The 18,903-nt window shown below is 40.1% G+C and overlaps 1 protein-coding gene across 5 annotated transcripts in view; it reads left to right on the plus strand.

The window, feature by feature from the left end:
- DYNC1I1 (dynein cytoplasmic 1 intermediate chain 1) overlaps window positions 1–18,903 on the plus strand; it is a 315,653-nt gene that overhangs the window by 175,117 nt on the left and 121,633 nt on the right. For all 5 annotated transcript variants that reach the window (XM_045494852.1, XM_045494850.1, XM_045494854.1 and 2 more), the window contains one exon: window positions 13,787–13,876. In XM_045494852.1, coding sequence (XP_045350808.1) covers window positions 13,787–13,876 — 90 coding nt within the window. The remainder of the gene's footprint in view (window positions 1–13,786; window positions 13,877–18,903) is intronic.

The following is an 18,903-nucleotide window of genomic DNA, read 5'->3' on the forward strand; positions in this document are numbered from 1 at the left end:
ATGACAAGGTGGTAGTGGGGTAAGGGGAGTCCTGATTTCCATAACAGGGACTTCAATCACCCTGCTGCCTTCAGGAATTACATGCTTATTTCAAGATGCAGCACTGTCTTGCTGGTCTTTGTGTGTTCAGTCATCTTACCATCCAACAAATATTTATTGACACCTACCACATACCCAGCTGTTTTCTGGGTGCTTTGGATACAGCAGAGAAGAGTCACAGTCACTGATATTGTAGAATTCCCGTTCCAGTGGTGGGAGACAGACAGTAAATACATATATAAATAAACGTACAAAACCAGTGCTATGAAATGAAAAAAAAAATCAGAGTAAGGGGAAAACAAGTGCCATGTGCCAGGGCAGAGTGGGGGGAGGCATGTCGCTATATTATATAGGTCGCGTAGGGAAGACCTCACAGATGATGTGACATTTGAACAGGGACTCTAAAAATGTCATGAGAAAGACACGTGAATATTTGAATGAAGAGTATTCCTGGCAGAGGGAATAGCAAATGCAAAAGCCAGGAGACGTGGAAGTTCCTGGCAGGATCAAGAAAAGCCTAGGAAGCTAGCTCGGTTGAAGCAGGTCAGCAAGGGAAGAACGTAACCCATGCAGTTTGAGCTGGAGGAGGGCATGTCCCGTAGGCATGGTCTTGTACTGGAGAAAACAAGACTGTCCGAGCGGACCTCCCTGCAGTAAATAGAAACACTTCTCAACCTACACATGGATTGTGATGCAGCCTACTTGCAGTGCTAAAGCCACACAGAAACTGGAATAGGCAAGGAAAGGGAAGCTGGGCTCTGTTGGACAGAACAGGGGGGCAGCTTTGTTTTTCAACTGTGCTCCTAAACTGCTTTGCCACTTCATGAACTTTACTCTCCACTGGCCATGCTTCTTCTCTCCTCCGAAACCATTGAGGTATCTCCATCCTTCAGAGCCTAGTTCAAGCAACCAGGAGACATTGTGGACACAGTGCTGAAACAGAAAGGAATTTGGAGCCTCAAAGTCTTGGGTTCAAAATCTGCCTGTATAATTTAGTAGCCGATTGAGTTTCAGCACCTTATGTAACTTCTTTGAGTCTCAGTTTCCTCATCAATAATATAAAATGTTCTTTACATATATTAAGCAATTCAAAAATCGTCATTTTCCAAGGAGGGCAATTCTGTATTCAACAGCTGAGGAAACTGAGGCACAAGGAGTTGAGTCAGTAGCCAAACGTTGCTACTAAATGGTAGGAGGAGTTGAAGCTGAGTGGCATGGCATGGCCATGAGTGACTCTTGCATTTAACTCGGTGCTACCTTGCAGGATAGTTAGCATGCTCCAGGAGATCATGTAGTGAAAATACAGAATACAAAATTGGGTACTCAACAATGATTCATTATTGACCTTTTGAACTTTCTTTGGTTATAAGGAACAGAGAAACCAACACAGAATCACTTAAGCCCAAAGGAATTTTGTTGGCTCTTACGAACAAAAATCTAGGCCCTAAATTCTAGGCATATGATGGCTTCAGCTACTGTTCAATTTAGGCGTCAAACTGTTACTTACTACTGTCTGTCTTTTGGCCCTGTTTTATTTACTGATTTTGCTCACGCTCCATATGTCAGATGAAGGACAGCTTCAGTGCCACATTAGTGTAACACCAGTCCAGTGGAGGAGAGGAATCCACCTCCTGATGGTTAGAGTGAGCATGTATCCTGGTTTAGCTAGAATAGTCATGCAGTCCAATAGAAGAGAGGTATCCACTTCCCTCTTGCAGGGAGTGACCACATGTCCCAGTTTACCCAGGCAGTCCTCCTTCACGAAATCTGCCAGCCCTGCTTAAATATTCATTGCTCTGAATTCCTTCCAGAAGTATCCCAAATGGGACACTAGATGATATGGTCATTCTACTGGTGGTGCAAAGTAAAATACTGAGATTAAGTCTCATTGGTCGTTGCCTCAGATACAAAATTATCCCCTAAATCTTAAGTAGGATTTATTTAGCTGGGATTGGGAAGAGATGGATGCACCAAAGAGGAATAAAGGGACTATTATTCCAAGAAGTGGGATGGTGGATTCTGGGTGGTCAAAGCCACAAATGTCCATTACAGTTCCCTTTTCCACCTTTATACTGTTTGGTAGGCTTTAGCAATAAATTGAGAGAGTTTGGGAGCTGGGGAAACATGGGTCTGAATCTTGGCTCTTTTGCTTCCTGTAACTCTGTGACCTGAGGCAGATCATCTTTCTGTTCTTAGCCCCAATTTTCTCATATATAGAGAGAACTCACTGTGTCTGCCTCAGTGAGTCCTTATGAGGATTAAACAGGCTAATGGATATAAAAAATTTACCACAAAGCTTGACGCATATGATCTGATAAATTAATAGCTATCATTTTTCCATGAGGCCTAGAACAGATCTGAGCGTGCGTTAGGTGATGAGTAAGTATCTAATGACAGTGACCAGGACAAGAAACAAAGTCAAGGACCATGAACTTCGCAAGGAGTGTACAGAGTCTCTGAATAAGTTCTGACATTTGTTGCTGTCAGTGATGACAAGACCTCATGATCAAGGAAAAGAACCTTAGAATTTGAAATCGAATGAGGAGATTTGGGATCCAGCTAAATTAATGAGAAACCCCTCAGAAAATCTACTACTGGAACTACTGGAGAAGTGAGATTACTAACATTTAAAACAGTAAAAAATACTTAACAATCATCCTGGGATAAATAAATAGGAGTAATTAATGCATCCTACTCCCAAGAAATGGAGACTCTCAGTTGGAGAAGTAAACTCATGAAAGTACAGGGGTATTCTACTTAAAATAAATACGTAGTAGATAAAGTGGAGAATGATAAATGCTGTCATCTTAAACATAATAATTCTTCAGATGAAAAAAAAAAAGTAGTTAAAAGAGACCCAGATGAAGTGCTTTGAAGCCTTAAATGAAGAAGAAATCCCTCCAAATGAGGGAGAATGGGAGAGATTTGGGGACTGGGGGTCATTTGAATCGGATCTTGAAGTACAGCTGGATTTTACATGTGGGCAAGATGTGAAGGCATTTGAGGGCTTGAGCACTCCAGGCAAAATCTTGCCCTTGAGCTTTTGTTTCCTCTACTTAGAATGCTTTCCCCAGGTATCCACGAGGCTTGGGTTTTTTTTCAAATGGGATCTCTCGGCAAGGACCTCTCGAGCTACCTGTGTAAAAATTATGATGCCTACCACTTCTGCCTCCTTTCCCTGCTTTGCTTTTTCTCTTCAGCACTTGAAACTCCCCAACCTACCACATACTTGACTTGCTTATCTTCTCCGTTATCTGCCCCCCCCCCCCCCCCCCCCCCGGCTACTAGAATGCACACTCCACGGAGGCAGGAAGTTTTGTTCACTGCTGTGTCTCCAGCACCTGGAATAGTGCCTGACACATTATTAGGCTCATATTTTGTAAAAGGAAGGGAAGGAGAGAGTCTAGCTGAGGGAGAAGCATGAACCAAAGGGTAGATGGAATGTGGAAGTTTGTGCAGCAGCCATAGTGTCAGTAGAGGAAATTCAGGCAGGAAGCACATGCTGGGGCCAGGCCATAGAAGACTTGAAGATGTGGCCAAGAATCCAGCTTTTGTTCTGCATGTGATGGGACCCATCACAGCTTTCACAAGGACATTTATGTGAACAGAGTTCTGTTTAATAGGGTTAATCCGACAATGCTGTTTGTAGCACGGCTAGGCATGGAGAAAGAGATAAGAGGTAAGAGATACCAAGAGATAGAACTAACAAGATTTGATCCTATGAATAAAAAGAATACCAGAGGACATGCAACAGTGGATGATCTACATGTGCCGTGATTGATGTGATTGCTCTGACATTAATAGAGTTGACAATTCTTAGAGATGGAAGGTAGCACTTTCTTGTTATGAACAATTTATTTACAGGCAACATAATGTTTCTAAAAGGCTTCTACTTATTTTCCTCTGTTTTTACCAGTTAACATAACACAATAACCATTTGAGCACCTGGAGACCTTGAGCTTCACCCTCCTCTGGGACATATCTACACTTGCTGTTGAAAGTAAATATGATGGCATCTCTTGCCCTGGGAGCCCAGTTTTCATTTCACAAACAGCACTCCCACTAGGAGCAAGTACATATTTGCACATTTGGAAAAATGGTAGAGGAAACAAGGAATAGGGTATAGGATTATCCAAATTCAAAAGTAGGCAGCAAAAGAGATTTAAGTCTGAACAGGAGAAACTAGAGCTTCTTCCTTTCCAAGCAGCCAAGAACTACATTTACAAGTGTTTTGAATTATTGCCCAGATTGTGTGTGTGTGTGTGTGTGTGTGTGTGTGTGTGAGTGTGTGTGGGTGTAGACATCTATACAAATAAGACTGTTAAGGATAGACACAGAGTCTATGCTCTATGTAACTCCAGGAAGCCCTATTCACATATTCACATAGAGCACGATAGGAATGCTGCTTTCTGTAGTTGTGCAATGGATGGTTCTGCCTCCAAGAATGTAGAATAGGGGACTGATTTGAGGGTTGGCTCTGCTCTTTCAAAATCTTTCTTCTTCCCAAGTCCTGTGAAAGTTGTAGTTTGCCTTTGGAGATTAATTTATTTGGGTTGTCATTCTCTAATCCATTGGTGTGAATTAGTTCATCCAACTGCTCTCCTCTGTGGTTGCAGACTCCATGACTTCCTGAGAAAGCTTGAGAGACAGGGGGCCTGAAATATATACAAGACTAAAGAGAGGTAGGATGGAGGGTGGTTACTGATAACAAACTTGGCCTATTTCATACACATGGAGTCAAGAACTATTATGCTTTGAGCAACATTGGAGAATTAAATTGGGGTCAAACGGGGATGAGCCTTAAATGCTGAGCTAATTTAAGCAATAGGGAGCCATTAAAGGTTTTTAAGCAGGAAAATTTGTGGAAATACAGATCAATCAAGCCTTCCCATACCCAAACATCAAGTGCTAAAGTTATCCATGAACTCCTGCCTGGACATCTCTGAGAAGGGCATTGTTCTCTTCCTGGTCTCTGCCTTTCCATGAGAGCTGGCTAACCTGTGTCAGCTTAATTCAACACATATTTACCACACACGTATTATATATCAGCACAGTTACAAGTTTCAGAAACAGCTGCTAAAAAGTACTATTCTCTGGCTTCCTTTCTCATTTTGAACATATTCTTTCATTTCCTCCCATTTGCAATGCCTTGGGTGTCATTCCACCAGGAAGTACACTTTCCAAGTACTGTCATGTTAGAGCCTTAGGAGAGAACTGATGTGGCCTAGAGTGTTAACAGGAGCGCTCTGTATGATGAGAAATGTATGTTTTCTTTACTCTGGCCAGATTTTTCTAGACCAGAAAGTGAAGGTTTTTTAAATATTACCATGTAGTATATTTAACAAAGTGCTTACTGAAAATCCCACAAAATATGTCTTTCCTGCATATTTTTAAAGCACAGAGGCGCTCACCTTGGTTTGTGTAAGCATTCAGTGGTGCACGTTATACTTTATTTTGGCCGCCGTAATACATATCGGGAGGGTGGCTCTCTTTGGACTCCTGGCAAAGTTGGCTAACTGTACACAAAGTTGGTCCAAGGATAGGGTGACTTGAATGAGTTCTGTACGAGAGCCCTCACTGTCTGTTGTATAAACATATGTCTAAATTCAGTCCAATTCATCATGCCCATTGGCAACTGAACCATCTTAGGTCAAGTTCTCATCGTCTGTTGCTTGGACTACAGCTATAGTTTACCTTCTCACTGTCTCCCTTATTCCAGGCTTTCCCAATTTCCTCCACCCTCCATCTTGCCTCCATATTCTTAAACAAAATCAGACTTTCTCTCTTGTGTTTTTAAAAGCCTCTGGTTCTCTGTAAGAAAGGTTGGGAAGAATAGTTTTCATCAAGAGTCAAGCCACCTCCTAAATATATTAGAATGTGCGTAAAGGGCTGACTGGCAAGGAGATAAGTGAGGTTTTAAAAGCCATATTTGGCATTACCAGTGCCTTGAATTCCCTTTGAAATTTTAAATAATATGGACTACATGAGATTTGTGTTTATTAAAAGGGGGATACTCATCTCTAGAAAGAAGTCCAAACTTCCTCTGTCATGCAAGGTCCTATATGATGTGATTCATAACTATCTTTCCAGATCAAGCACCTGTCTTGATTTTGTTAGTCTCAGTACTTGACATTGATGATACTAACAAGAGTAGGTCTTTGGGGACTTTTCATCTGGTTGTGGAGATAGATGAATAAACTTAATTTTAAGTGGTCTGAGATGTGTTGTCATAGAGATATATACAAGGTACAAGGTGGGGTGGTGGAACAATGAAAGGGGTCAACAAATCTTGTTGGGAGGAAGTGTTAAAGCTCTGGAATTGTATCACCAAAGGCTAGTTATAATTAACTCCTGGATATTGAAGGGAAGACCAACACAGACACAAAAAAATTACATGCAGTGCTTTTGAGGCATGAACCTACTGGGACATCGGGTGGTTGTGCATTGTTCAGAATGGAAGATGAGGTGGAAAAGACAAGGAGTTATGGGATTTTACCCTAACATTTTTAGGGAGTTATAGAGTTTTGGTTTTGTTGTTTGTTTGTTTTTGGTTTGGTGGAATTTTGTCATTGTTGTTGTTTTGGTGTAGAAAGTATACATAGATGTGTTTTTTAAATAATAAAAAATAAATAAAACTAGTAGAAATACAGAACAAAACTGGTAGTGAGGAATTGACAGGACTTAGAGACCCCTTCTTACAGGTCCCGGTGCCCAAGAGAAATTGAAGGGTGATATATATTCTGGTGTCCAACTGTGAAGCCATGTGCATGATGGTACCACAGGGCAGGAAAGAGAATGTAATCAAAGGAGCAGGTCTCGGGAGAAGGCAGGAGTTCTGAGTTGAACATGTCAAATGTGAAATGCCTGTGGTACATTCATGTTGGAATGTGCAATACAGAATCTGGAGTCTGGAAAGGTTTCAGTTTGTGGGTGATGATGGAAGACATGGGTGTAGGTATTATCCAGAGTGGACTTGATATGAGAAAAGATGAAGCAAAGCACAGACCTGCAAAGAATACCTTCCTTAGAGTGAATTATGCTTTAAATTGAAAAATAAATCCTAATTTTTCTATTTTTCTTTGTTTTTCTTTTTTTTAATTTTTAGTGTTTGTTTATTTTTGAGAGAGAGAGACAGAGTGCAAGTGGGGAAGGGGCAGAGAGAGAGAGAGAGAGAGGGAAAGAGAAAGAGAGAGAGAGAGAGAGGGAGGGAGGGAGACACAGAATCTGAAGCAGGCTCCAGGCTGCTTTTCTACTGAAAAATTTTAAATATGTTTTTAAAAGAGTTATCCTCTGAAATATTTATACATAGAATTACATATTAAGTGGCTAGGGCATTTGTTCTTAGGTTGAAAGCAATATATCTTTTAAAACAAATGTGCCTTGTATCTCCAAATCTGTTCACTGATAGTAGTATACCAATAAGCTTGATTTAGACTTGACTATGTGTCCTTGCCATCCCTTTTATCTTTGGGAAGCTAGTTTCTCTTCATTGCTAAGCCACAAATTATTTTATCAATTCCAGCATTCACAATTTTTCATGTTAGAATTCATGATGTGTTATAGCTTAATTAGCAGTAATCTGTTTTCTAAGCGGTACATAAAGTAATTGTGCATCTAGAGTCATTAGCCTATTGGATTCATAGTCATGTGATATTGCATTGTGCCTTCCCCTTTGGTAACAGCAAGATGCCCTTTGGAATCGAGAAGGGTAGAGTGAAATGACCCATTCTGCTCCCTGCAGCCTTCCTCCACCTGACCAGACTCAACGGTCTTACATTGAGGGGCCAGAGCCCCCTCATGAAAAGCCAGAAGCTGGGCAGGAAGGTGAGGGCTGGGCACTCAGACCCTCTTATCCTGGGGTTTTGCAGTCCCTGAGAGAGCAGAGGAAAGTGAGAACCCATTGACCTTGTAAAAACAAGCCCTTCTCTTCACAGAGGGCCGCCCTGTGTTGCTCAGGGTTCTGGTTGCAAGCGGCAGGCACTAAGTCCAGTGGGATTTATTGGAAGGAAATCTGGTGTTGACATCACCCCTGGTGAGATTTATTGGAAGGAAATCTGGTGCTCACAGGATCAACAGGAGGCAGAAGGAACAGGCTTAAAAAGGAGCAGAGACCAAGGGAACCCAGACTGTGGACCTCTGGAACAATCTGGCCAGGATGTCGGGTGTTGCTGCTACTACGGCATGCTGCCAAAAATTAATCCTTACTATTCCCTTGGTTTTGCCTCCTGGCTGCAAAGACAAAGGCCCAGTTAGGAACATCCAGTCTGACTATCGCTTGGATCCTGCCTCTGTTCTGGTCAGTAGGAGCTGGGGAGCAGGAAGATGTCTCCCCTTGGGCTTCAGGAGAAGAAAGCAGGGGCTCAGCATGTTACCAATATACCAGTACTACAAGAGGGATACCCCCGGGCAGAAAGGAGTTTTCACACTGTATTGCCAAACAGTGACAGACATTCCCCAGCACTCCCCTTCCAAAGTCTCAACTCTGAGGCCATCAGAGCAGATCAACAATTAAAGGACCGCAGCACGTTTAGATGGACAACCTTGACTTCACTCTGAAACGCAGGTGGGTAGAGCAGACAACCCTTCCAGAGCTCACACAGAGGGTCAGGCCTTGTGCTAAGTGTGTTATGTGTGGTTGCCGCTGAACATGCAAGTGTTCGTTCTTAGACCTTTAGGATATCTTCAGGAGAAGCACAGTGGTTACCAAAGATCTCCCCAACTTGAAAGGAATGCATGCAGCGACCGGGGACAGCAGAATTTGGCTGCTAAATAAAATAAAGTGTCTAAAAGATGCCATTGTTTGAAATTAGCCCCTTGGACTGACAGGTAATTAACTTCTGCCTACACTAGTTTAATTTCTTGTGTGGACCTGGTACAGGAAACCACACATGGGTGGTAATTTTTTTCCCCTCCAATCTCAGAGGAAATGTAACCGGGTATGAACTAGTGGCACAACTCATATATCAGTGGTCTGTAGCGGGTCTACATAAATCCTTTTCTTTAAAGTTATTTAACTGTTTTGAAAATGGTTTCAACAGAAGTAATTCCAATTGCACCAGAAAGGAAACCAGAGTCTTAAAGAAAAATACACTCTCTTTGCTGAGCAAGGCAAACATATCAGTATGCAGAGAAACGAACCAATCTCTTGTGTTTTGTTTCCTTAACAAATCCACTGAAACACTTGCTTTGTGTCTTTAAAAGGCTGAAAGACAAAGAATTCTGTGGCCACTAAAAAATTAATGCCTGCAACTGGTTTTTAACCACTTTAAAAGGTCAGATATTATTTTTCTTATTTGTTTTTCTATTATTCACAGTATTTCATTGTAGGACTTTGCACGTATTATAAACACTGTAAGTATTTGGTTTTCTTACATTCATCAAAAATGTTCTCTGGGGAAGAATTTTCTATTTAAATAATTAGATAACCTGTGATTTTCCTGCATACTTTGTGTATAAACCTACACATTGCTATCACAAACCTAGCCCTTTTTAGAGCCAAGCCCTTATAGAACACTTTCCGTCACAATGTTGCATTTTGACTCTTCCAGGAACTAATGTTGAAAATAAAGACCTTTATAGCTGTGAAAGATGAGAATTTGATACTATTTTTTAAATGTTTATTTACTTATTTTTGAGAGAGAGAAAGTGTATGAATGGGGGAGGAGCAGAGACAGAGAGAGAGAGAGAGAGAGAGAGAGAGAGAGAGAGAGAATCTCAAGCAGGCTCCATGCTGTCAGCGCAGAGCTGGAATCAAGAGTTCTTTGCTTAACTGAGCCACTCAGGTGCCCCAAGAATTTGATACTATGTGATACTAACCGGAGTCATTTGGGGAAACCGACTTCATTTTAAGAACTAGAAGATAGGAATGTACAAACAGATGGCTCTAATGAAAGCACAGCTATTTTCTATAGTCAATGGAACTGATAATAAATTAATTTAAACCGTGACCCATTAAACCCCTGGGTCCACAGAATAAGATGGAAGAATCTGTTGTTACTGGTCTTCTCCAAGATCTTCACACGGCTCACTCCCTTGACTCCTTGAACTTTTTGCTCAAATGTCACCTCAGTGTGGCCTTTTCTGATGGCTCTATTTTAAATTTCAACTCTTCCTCCCCTTACCAGCATGCCCAGTCTCCCTTTCTGGCTTTCTATTTCCCCCACAACATTTATGAGATATAATATATATTTTGTTTATTTGTTTGTTTTTTGTCTCCTCTACCTCAAATGAAGCTCCATGAGCACAGGGATTTTTTTGTCTGTCTTATTCCTTCTCATATTCCCAGCACCTGGTACATAGTAAGTGCTCAATAAATGTTTGGTTGATATGCAAGCTAATGCAACATTTGTTTGGAGGTTTCTGTGTACAGGTATTCCCAACTCTCTTGGTTTAAAAAGAAAGTTCAGATCAATTATTTAATTTGGTTATTCTTACAACAACACTGGATTTTAGGAAAGGATTATTATCCCAATTCCGCAGATGAAGAAACAGGGCCTCCTATAGTTTCTATGAATTATGTAAAATCAAGGGGCTGGCAAGATGTAGACTCCAGGCTCAGACCCAGATCAATTACTTCCTTTGATGTGCTGATCCCTGCCCAACTTGTGAATCTGTTCAGCCAGAGGAACTAATGCTTTGTGGTAGGCATTGACAGTCTGGTCTCAGGGCAGTGGATTCCAACATGAGAATGTGAATAGAATGTGGATGCAGCATATGTATCCTTAATAAATAAGACAGCCCATCATATATAGCTGTCCAGGATGTGAAACCTAACTTCTCCTCAGCTGAGCCTTGTGTGTACTTGCCTCTTAGAAGCAGAAGAGCGATTCTAATGGAGGCCACGCCATATCCACCTCGAAGAGCCTCTCCGAGCCTGTCCTTACACTGCAACTGAGCTTCTACTTTAGGCCTCTCCGCAAGGCCTTTCTATTTCACATCATGCTCTGACGAAGGAGGCAGTATGCCTGATGGTTACAGATCGTAGATCTGAAAACAGGCAGAACCAGACAAAACTTGAAAATTTGATGTGGTTGTGAGTTTCTTTGGGGGAGATTAATCTATCTCTTCATCTATTAGACTGATGGTACCAAGTTCTGGTAAATAAATTAGATTTTACATCCTTGCCTTAGGTGTTATTATGGTATATGTCCTGTATCTCTTCCACTACCTTATAGGGTCATAGAAAGCAGGGCACTCTACTGGCTGTATTAGTTTGCTCAGGCTGCTATTACAAAGTACTACAATTCTGGGTGGTTTAAGCAGTAGAAATGGAATGTCTCAGTTTTGGAGGCCAGGTGATTCTGAGATCAAGGTGTTGACATGGTTGGTTCCTTCTGACGGCCGTGAGGAAAAATCTGTTCTGTGCCTTTTCCCTAGTTTCTGGTTGTGTGCTAAAAATCTTTGGCATTCTTTAGCTGGTAGAAACATCACCCCAGTCTTTTTCAGCTTCCCCTGGCATTCTCCCTATGTGTGCCCATGTCTAAATTTCTCCTTTTTATAATATTGGAGTAGGTGCCCACCTACTCCAGTCTGATCTGATCTTAACTAAATATATCTGCAATGATCCTATTTTCAAATAAAGTCGCATTCTGAAATCCTAAGCGTTATAACCTCAACATACAAATATTTGGTTGGGGGGAGGGCAAAACAGGACTCAATTCATAATACATGCCCTATCAGTTTTGTATTTGTTGTATTTACTTGCATTTTGTAAGTGTCAGGGCATTGCTGCTAAATCCAGTAAGCTTAAAGAAATGTCTCTACTCTTCAATACAGAGAGCAAACAGGGTTGCTGGAGGGGAGGAGGATGGGGGGATGAGTCAAATGTGTGATGGGCATTAAGGAGGGCACTTGTTGGGATGGACACGGGGTGTTATATGTAAGTGATGAATCACTGGGTTTTACTTCTGCAACCAAGACTACACTGTATGTTAACTAACTTGAATTTAAATAAATTTTTTAAAACTTTAAAAAAAGTAATAAATGTCTCTAGAAGGTTCAGAAATAGAGCCACTTACTAGCAGATTAGTGGACTTTTGAAGATTGCCTCTCTATCCCAGGTTTACCAGAAGAGGAGGCTAGTACCTCCTAAGGTTTTATGTCAGGTCTTTGGATCAGGATACATGATGTGCAGGTTCACGACTTTTCAAGCAGGTTGTTAATGGGTAGATAGCAGTAATATCTTTATATATGGATAAGGACTTAAATGTGCTGCTTATAACTTAACACTTTAAGGATTTATTTGTCTAAAAATCAGAGTAATTCAGTGTTCTTTTCAAAATTCCAAGTGCAACTCTTTACCTCTTAGGTATGTATTAGAAATAATGTACTGATAATAAATGTGTTACTAATAAATGACCATTTTCCTTAAAAGTGTTCTACATTCTTTCTGATATGTTTCTAGTGTGGTTATAAAGTAATGAGGTTGGTTCCACAGTATATACATATGCACTTAGAGTATTGTATTTCAATGAAAGTTTACATTAAAAATTTTTTAATATCTAAATTGCAATGCTACACTTTCTATGTTCAAATTTTTAAAGTTGATATTTCTTCCCCAGATCACTTGCTTAATGTAGTCAGACTTTTGGAGTTGCTTTTCAGGCTACAGATATTTATTTGGGCATTTAGGTATGCATTTATAATGCATTCCCTAAGTGGTTGGGGCTGAAATTTTTAGTTGATGTAAATCTCAGGATTTATTATGATGGAAATGAGACTATCCACAGAGCTTGAGATCTTACAGAAAGTCTGTAAATATTTGATGGATGAATGAATATATGAATGAATGTAGGGGCAGGAGAGGAAGTGAAGTCATTTCTTTTAAATTCCATTTGAACCAATGAAATAAATAACCTACAGTGAATATTATACTTAAGAGAGAAGACAATATATTTTTTAAACTGTGAAAGCAAGTTTTAATTTTTTGTATTATTTTATTTCTCTACACTGGATTTTCTTGTGACACCTTGACTCCCCCCTACATCTTCTACTTTGTGGCTGATGATTTCAAGCACTCTATAATGAAAGGGGCCTCTAAGAAAGGCAGGTTGAGAGCAGACAGAACGAGCACACATTTGCATAGGGCAGGAAGGGCACTATAACATCTGGCAGTGGTAGCAGACTGGGTCCATTTGTTGGTGCTCATTAAATTCACATTAATGCATGAGCTGCTCTGAATGTGTAAATGCGATTTCAGGTTGGTTGCTTTCTCCCAGGCCAATGGCAGTGACTTTTGGGACTCTACCCCCTGGTTGTTTACTTGCCAATGGCATTTGACCTGGGGTCAGACCTGTATTTAACCCTTTCCTGTAGGTCAAAAACAAATTAATTTGGTGAGAATTAAATTGGAAATGAGTCGTCTGTACAGCAGGTGTTCCCTGTGGAGAATGTGCCCCAGGTGGAAACATTTTGAGATCTGTTCCTGGGTCATCTCTGAAGAAGCTTCAGAGGTCAGAGAGGCAATTCCAAGACATCCCATGTGGTGAGGGCCTGGAGATGGATGTTAGCAGGTGCCGACTCGGGTGGTTTTCTCAGCAGCTTGGGGGACTTTCAAAGAGGCCCCTTTTGGAGATAATTTATTCATATATTCATGAACATATATCTTGGGCATTCATTGAGGACTGATTTACTTAGAAGTTGCCCTAAATGATTGGAACTTTACCCTTTGGCCCTACCTCCCACCATCAACCAAAGGCTTTGATTTGAAGGAAAGAAAATAATGCATTTTTCTCTTTCTTTCTTCTAGAGGATGAGGAAGATGAGGAAATGGTAGAACCTAAAGTTGGCCATGATTCAGAACTGGAAAACCAAGACCAAAAACAGGAGGTGAAAGAAGGTATGGTATGGGAGGTAAATTAGTCATTAATTTATTGTTATTGTTGTTTTTTTTACCAACTTAGGGGCTATCCTGGTAAGTAAAAATTAAATGCATACTCCCTATGTGGAAGGTTTTCAGCACATTACATTTAGCACCATAAACTGTAATCCCCAAAGCAAGAGTCATCTATTTTTTGACTGATAGAAGTAAATAAAATAGAGGGGTGCCTGGGTGATTCAGTGGGTTAAGCATCTGACTCTTGATTTCAGCTCAGTTCATGATCTCATGGTCATGAGATTGAGCCCTGCATCAGGCTTTGTGCTGAGTCTGGAGCCTGTTTAGGATTCTCTCTCTCTCTCTCTCTCTCTCTCTCTCTCTCCCCCACCCTCTCTCTCTCCCTCCTTCCCTCTTTCTCTGCCACTTTCTCATGTGCGAGAGAAAGAAGTAAATAAAATGCAAGCTAGCCACAATTCCAGCAAAAAGTCCAGTCACAATTCAGTAAAATTATTACTAAAGAGTGAAAACATAAGATAATTGTTATCAATTGTCATGTTACCTAGTGCACCGCATCGGATATTCTGAATGATAATAGTAAAGGGAAGAAGCAGATATAATTATTTTGTTAATAAATTCTGAAGTTTATTCATGTGATCTACACAGAAATATTAGCAATGATCATTACTATTAACTCTACTGTTCAAAGTGTGCTTCCATAGCTCTGCCTGTATGAAGAGCGAAACTTTCCATGTTTCAGTGATAATAACGATGAGCATTTATTAAGGGCTTCCCGTGTACTCAGCTTTCTCCTGTGCCCTTTACAGGTATTATCTACATCTCAGAACATCCTTTTGAAGTGGATACTATTATTATTCTTACCTTATAGATGGAGAACCAGGAAGAGAGAGGTCTAAAAACTTACCCAAGGACACACACTGTAGAAGTGCATGAGCAGGATTTGCCGTTGACGCCAAAGACTATACCTTTTATCATGATGGTATCATCCTGACATAGCACAGGGTGTCAAAAGCAAGAAAGAAAAAAGAAAAGGGAAGACAATCAATCCTCCGGGTGCTCTATCCTTAAAAATCTAATTTTGTATCCCTGTGAAATCCTTAGCCCATGGAGATAAAAGAATTTTGAAATCGTCATTCTTACTGACAAACAAAGTATGTCTGAAAACAGAGCGCAGATTTAAAAGATTTTTCCAGGGGCGCCTGGGTGGCTCAGTTGGTTAAGCATCAGACTTCGGTCATGATCTTGTGATCTGTGGGTTTGAGCCCCACGTTGAGCTCTATGCTGACAGCTGGGAGCCTGGACCCTGTTTCAGATTCTGTGTCTCCTCCTGCCCCACTTGCAGTCTGTCTCTCTCTTTCAAAAATAAATATACATTATTAAAAAATTAAGATACTTCCATATTCCCTGCTAAGTCCCAAATATAGACCAACAGAAGTTTCATTAGAAGTTCATTTGAGGGGGGCGCCTGGGTGGCGCAGTCGGTTAAGCGTCCGACTTCAGCCAGGTCACGATCTCGCGGTCCGTGAGTTCGAGCCCCGCGTCGGGCTCTGGGCTGATGGCTCAGAGCCTGGAGCCTGTTTCCGATTCTGTGTCTCCCTCTCTCTCTGCCCCTCCCCCGTTCATGCTCTGTCTCTCTCTGTCCTAAAAATAAATAAACGTTGAAAAAAAAAAAAATTAGAAGTTCATTTGAGGGGCGCCTGGGTGGCTCAGTCAGTTAAGCGTCTGACTTTGGCTCAGGTCATGATCTCACAGCTTGTGAGTTCGAGCCCCACATCAGGCTCTGTGCTGACATCTCGGAGACTGGAGCCTGCTTCGGATTCTGTGTCTCCCTCTCTCTCTCTGCCCCTCCCCTGCTCAAACTCTCTCTCTCTCTCTCATAAAATAAATAAACATTAAAAAATTAAAAAAAAAATAAGAAGTTCATTTGATTTTTAAATTTTAAAGATGCCTGTGATGGGCACCTGGGTGGCTCAGTCGGTGGAACATCTGACTTTTGATTTCGACTCAGGTCATGATCCCAGAGGTGGTGGGGTCCAGCCCTGCGCCAGGCTCTGTGCTGAGCATAGAGCCTGCTTACGGTCCTCTACCTCTCTCCCTTTGCCCCTCTTCCCCACTCACGCTCTCTCTCTCTCTTTCTCTCTCTCTGAAATAAAGAAAAAAATTAAATTAAAGATGCCTGTGGCTCCAGCATAGTATGTGGCACACCGTTGTCGCTGGGGACTTTTATAGGAATGGGTACACATTGATCATATGTACTCACTTCAGCCTGCTCAGGCATTGAATGATTTTGATTACTGTCAAGTTCTGGGCTATGACTAAAGGCAGGGAATAGATTCAGCATCTTTAATAGTGGCATCCACAGAAAGCATGAGAGTTATTTTTTCTGAGAGAGTCTAAATACATTTGATTGGAGAGATTTCACCTCAAATTGTAAGAACTTTTTTTTAACACAGGTATAGCAAGAGACAAACCAAGTCAGGATTTATTAAAATAAACAAATAAAAGGTTTTTCCTCTTGCAAAACATCCTTAAGCTATTCTGGGTGATAAGGAGCCAAGGTGTCTTGTGTGTGTCTTGGCACAGATTCCCTCCCACCCCCACCCCAATCCCCAAATTGTCTTCTCTGGCAAAGCACTGCAACCCCCTTCTTAAGTTCTGAGCAAAAACACCCTCCAGTTTTGACTGTTACTCATGCTTCATGGAATTGATTAAAGTCCTGTTAAAAGTCAAAAAGGAGTTTGAAGTACATTTCCTGTACTGCTGCTCTGTGTGCCTTTTTCTCTATTAATGGCTTTTCTGCAAATTAGCACATAATGGGTTAAAAGCATGTTTATGTTGGCATCAGACTCTCTCTGGCTTTTTTTTTTTTTTTTTTAAGCAAGACAGTATTTTGCAAACTTTTTAAAGAATCTCTAGCAGATATAATCGTGGCGCCATTCACACGGCTGCATAGTAGTTAGGGCTGTGTCAGCACTTCCCTTACGAACCTTGAGTTTCAGGGATTTATTACTCAGCCATAAAAATTTGCTCTGGGCTGAAACTTGACATCCACGGTTTCAAACCAGGGAGCACATTTTTGAGAAACCTAGCCTTTTTTGGAGTTAAAAAAAAAAAAAAAAAAAAAACGGTGAACAGGAGATGGGAAAAAAAAAACAGTGCTCACTAGCTTTTGACATTTTTGCCCATATGATATCAAAATGCACTAAGCAGTAAAGAAATAAGGGTTTGATATTTTACTGTTTTCACTCCATTTTTCCACAATGGAGTAGAGAAAACAGCAGGTACATGTTAGCTTTTAATCAAATTTTAGGAAATTTCTATATGTAAGTGTTCAGGGATCTTCATGTTTAGAGATTTAAAACAACAGAATCAGACCTAGCTCTTGTAAATGCACATTAACTCATAAACCTCACATTAACTTCAGAGGATATCCTTCTTTATTAGCTTGGTTTGGTTTTCTTGCTCATATTTATGCAATGATCTCACAGTAAAATCCCTTAAGAGCCACTGTCCCTATTTAATTGGGTTTAATATTTAAGCTATGTGGGAATTTACTTCTTTATTTTTTGTCTTTTACATATATTCTTGAAGAATATTTAAAAGATTTAATTTTTCATACTGAAACTCAAAACTGTATCTTTTAAACAAAGTAAGACATTTCTGAAATGAATATTTTTTTTTAATTTTTTTTTTCAACATTTATTTATTTTTGGGACAGAGAGAGACAGAGCATGAACGGGGGAGGGGCAGAGAGAGAGGGAGACACAGAATCGGAAACAGGCTCCAGGCTCTGAGCCATCAGCCCAGAGCCCGACGCGGGGCTTGAACTCACGGACCACGAGATCGTGACCTGGCTGAAGTCGGACGCTTAACCGACTGCGCCACCCAGGTGCCCCTGAAATGAATATTTTTGTAAAATAGCTCTTGAACTCAAGGAAAGATTGTAAAGTACTCAATATAAATTGTGAATTTCATTATGAATTTTATAGATTTACAGAGAAAAAAAATCCCCCAAGCCTGAAACCAAAAAATATGATATATAGTAAATAGAGTAAATTAAAAAAATAAATGGAAAAATACCTATTAACGTCAATAAAAAAAAAAAAAACTAAAGAAAACATACCAAATAGGATAGAATCATCATAAAGACACATATACAAATATTTTCATCTACAAAACTAAGAGAAATTAACATTTCTATTATAAAAAAAGAAGACTCTAAAATAAAACGTATACTAGATTTTAATCTTGCAACCGCGAAGTCATAGACTTAGACCATCTTCTAAACTTCAGATTTCATGAATTCAGTACATTGTCTTCACAGCTGTTATTCAAGCTAAATATAACTGTTCAGGTAAATTTTGGCAAGTATGAAAACTGTCTTTCCATTTGGATCATATGTTAGTTTTATCTATGTGTTCGACTTTTCATAAAGAATCTCTCTTTTTTTAAGGAAAAAAAAGGCCACTTTACATGCATAAAATATTTTTAGCTCTTGGCAGAAATACTCTACGTTTTGTGTTGCAAAAACAAACAACAAACCTGCTATAATAGCTCTGCTTAACTTAATAAGAAAAACCAATGATTGTCAATGCCAAAAATTATATATTTTGCTCTCATATGTCTTTTGCTATTACATTAATTAATACCTTTTTATGCAGTGAACATGTTGAGAATAATTCGTTAGGGGTCAGGGATAAGGAAAAGCTACAGAAACAGATATATCAGGGAGAATTTGGGGTCTACCCTGGAGTAATACAATTCTGATTCTAATTGTTTGTGCTTGTAGTTTGAACCTTGCGGATTCCATTAATCAACCAATTTTCTTTCATGAAATATGATGTCTGGAGAGGTTTATCTCTGAATACAGCTTTTGGTTGCGGTTCCTGGATACTCCATTATGTTTTCATTACATTGCAACAACACTTATCAATTTAAAGATTTTTAAATATGGGAGGTTTGGGATTTTTTATCAAAAATAACTATAGCCCTATTTAATTCCTAAGTTGAATATTGTTTATGACTTTCAA

This window comes from Leopardus geoffroyi, chromosome A2, assembly GCF_018350155.1.
Source record: "Leopardus geoffroyi isolate Oge1 chromosome A2, O.geoffroyi_Oge1_pat1.0, whole genome shotgun sequence".
Classification (NCBI taxonomy): Eukaryota; Metazoa; Chordata; class Mammalia; order Carnivora; family Felidae; genus Leopardus; species Leopardus geoffroyi.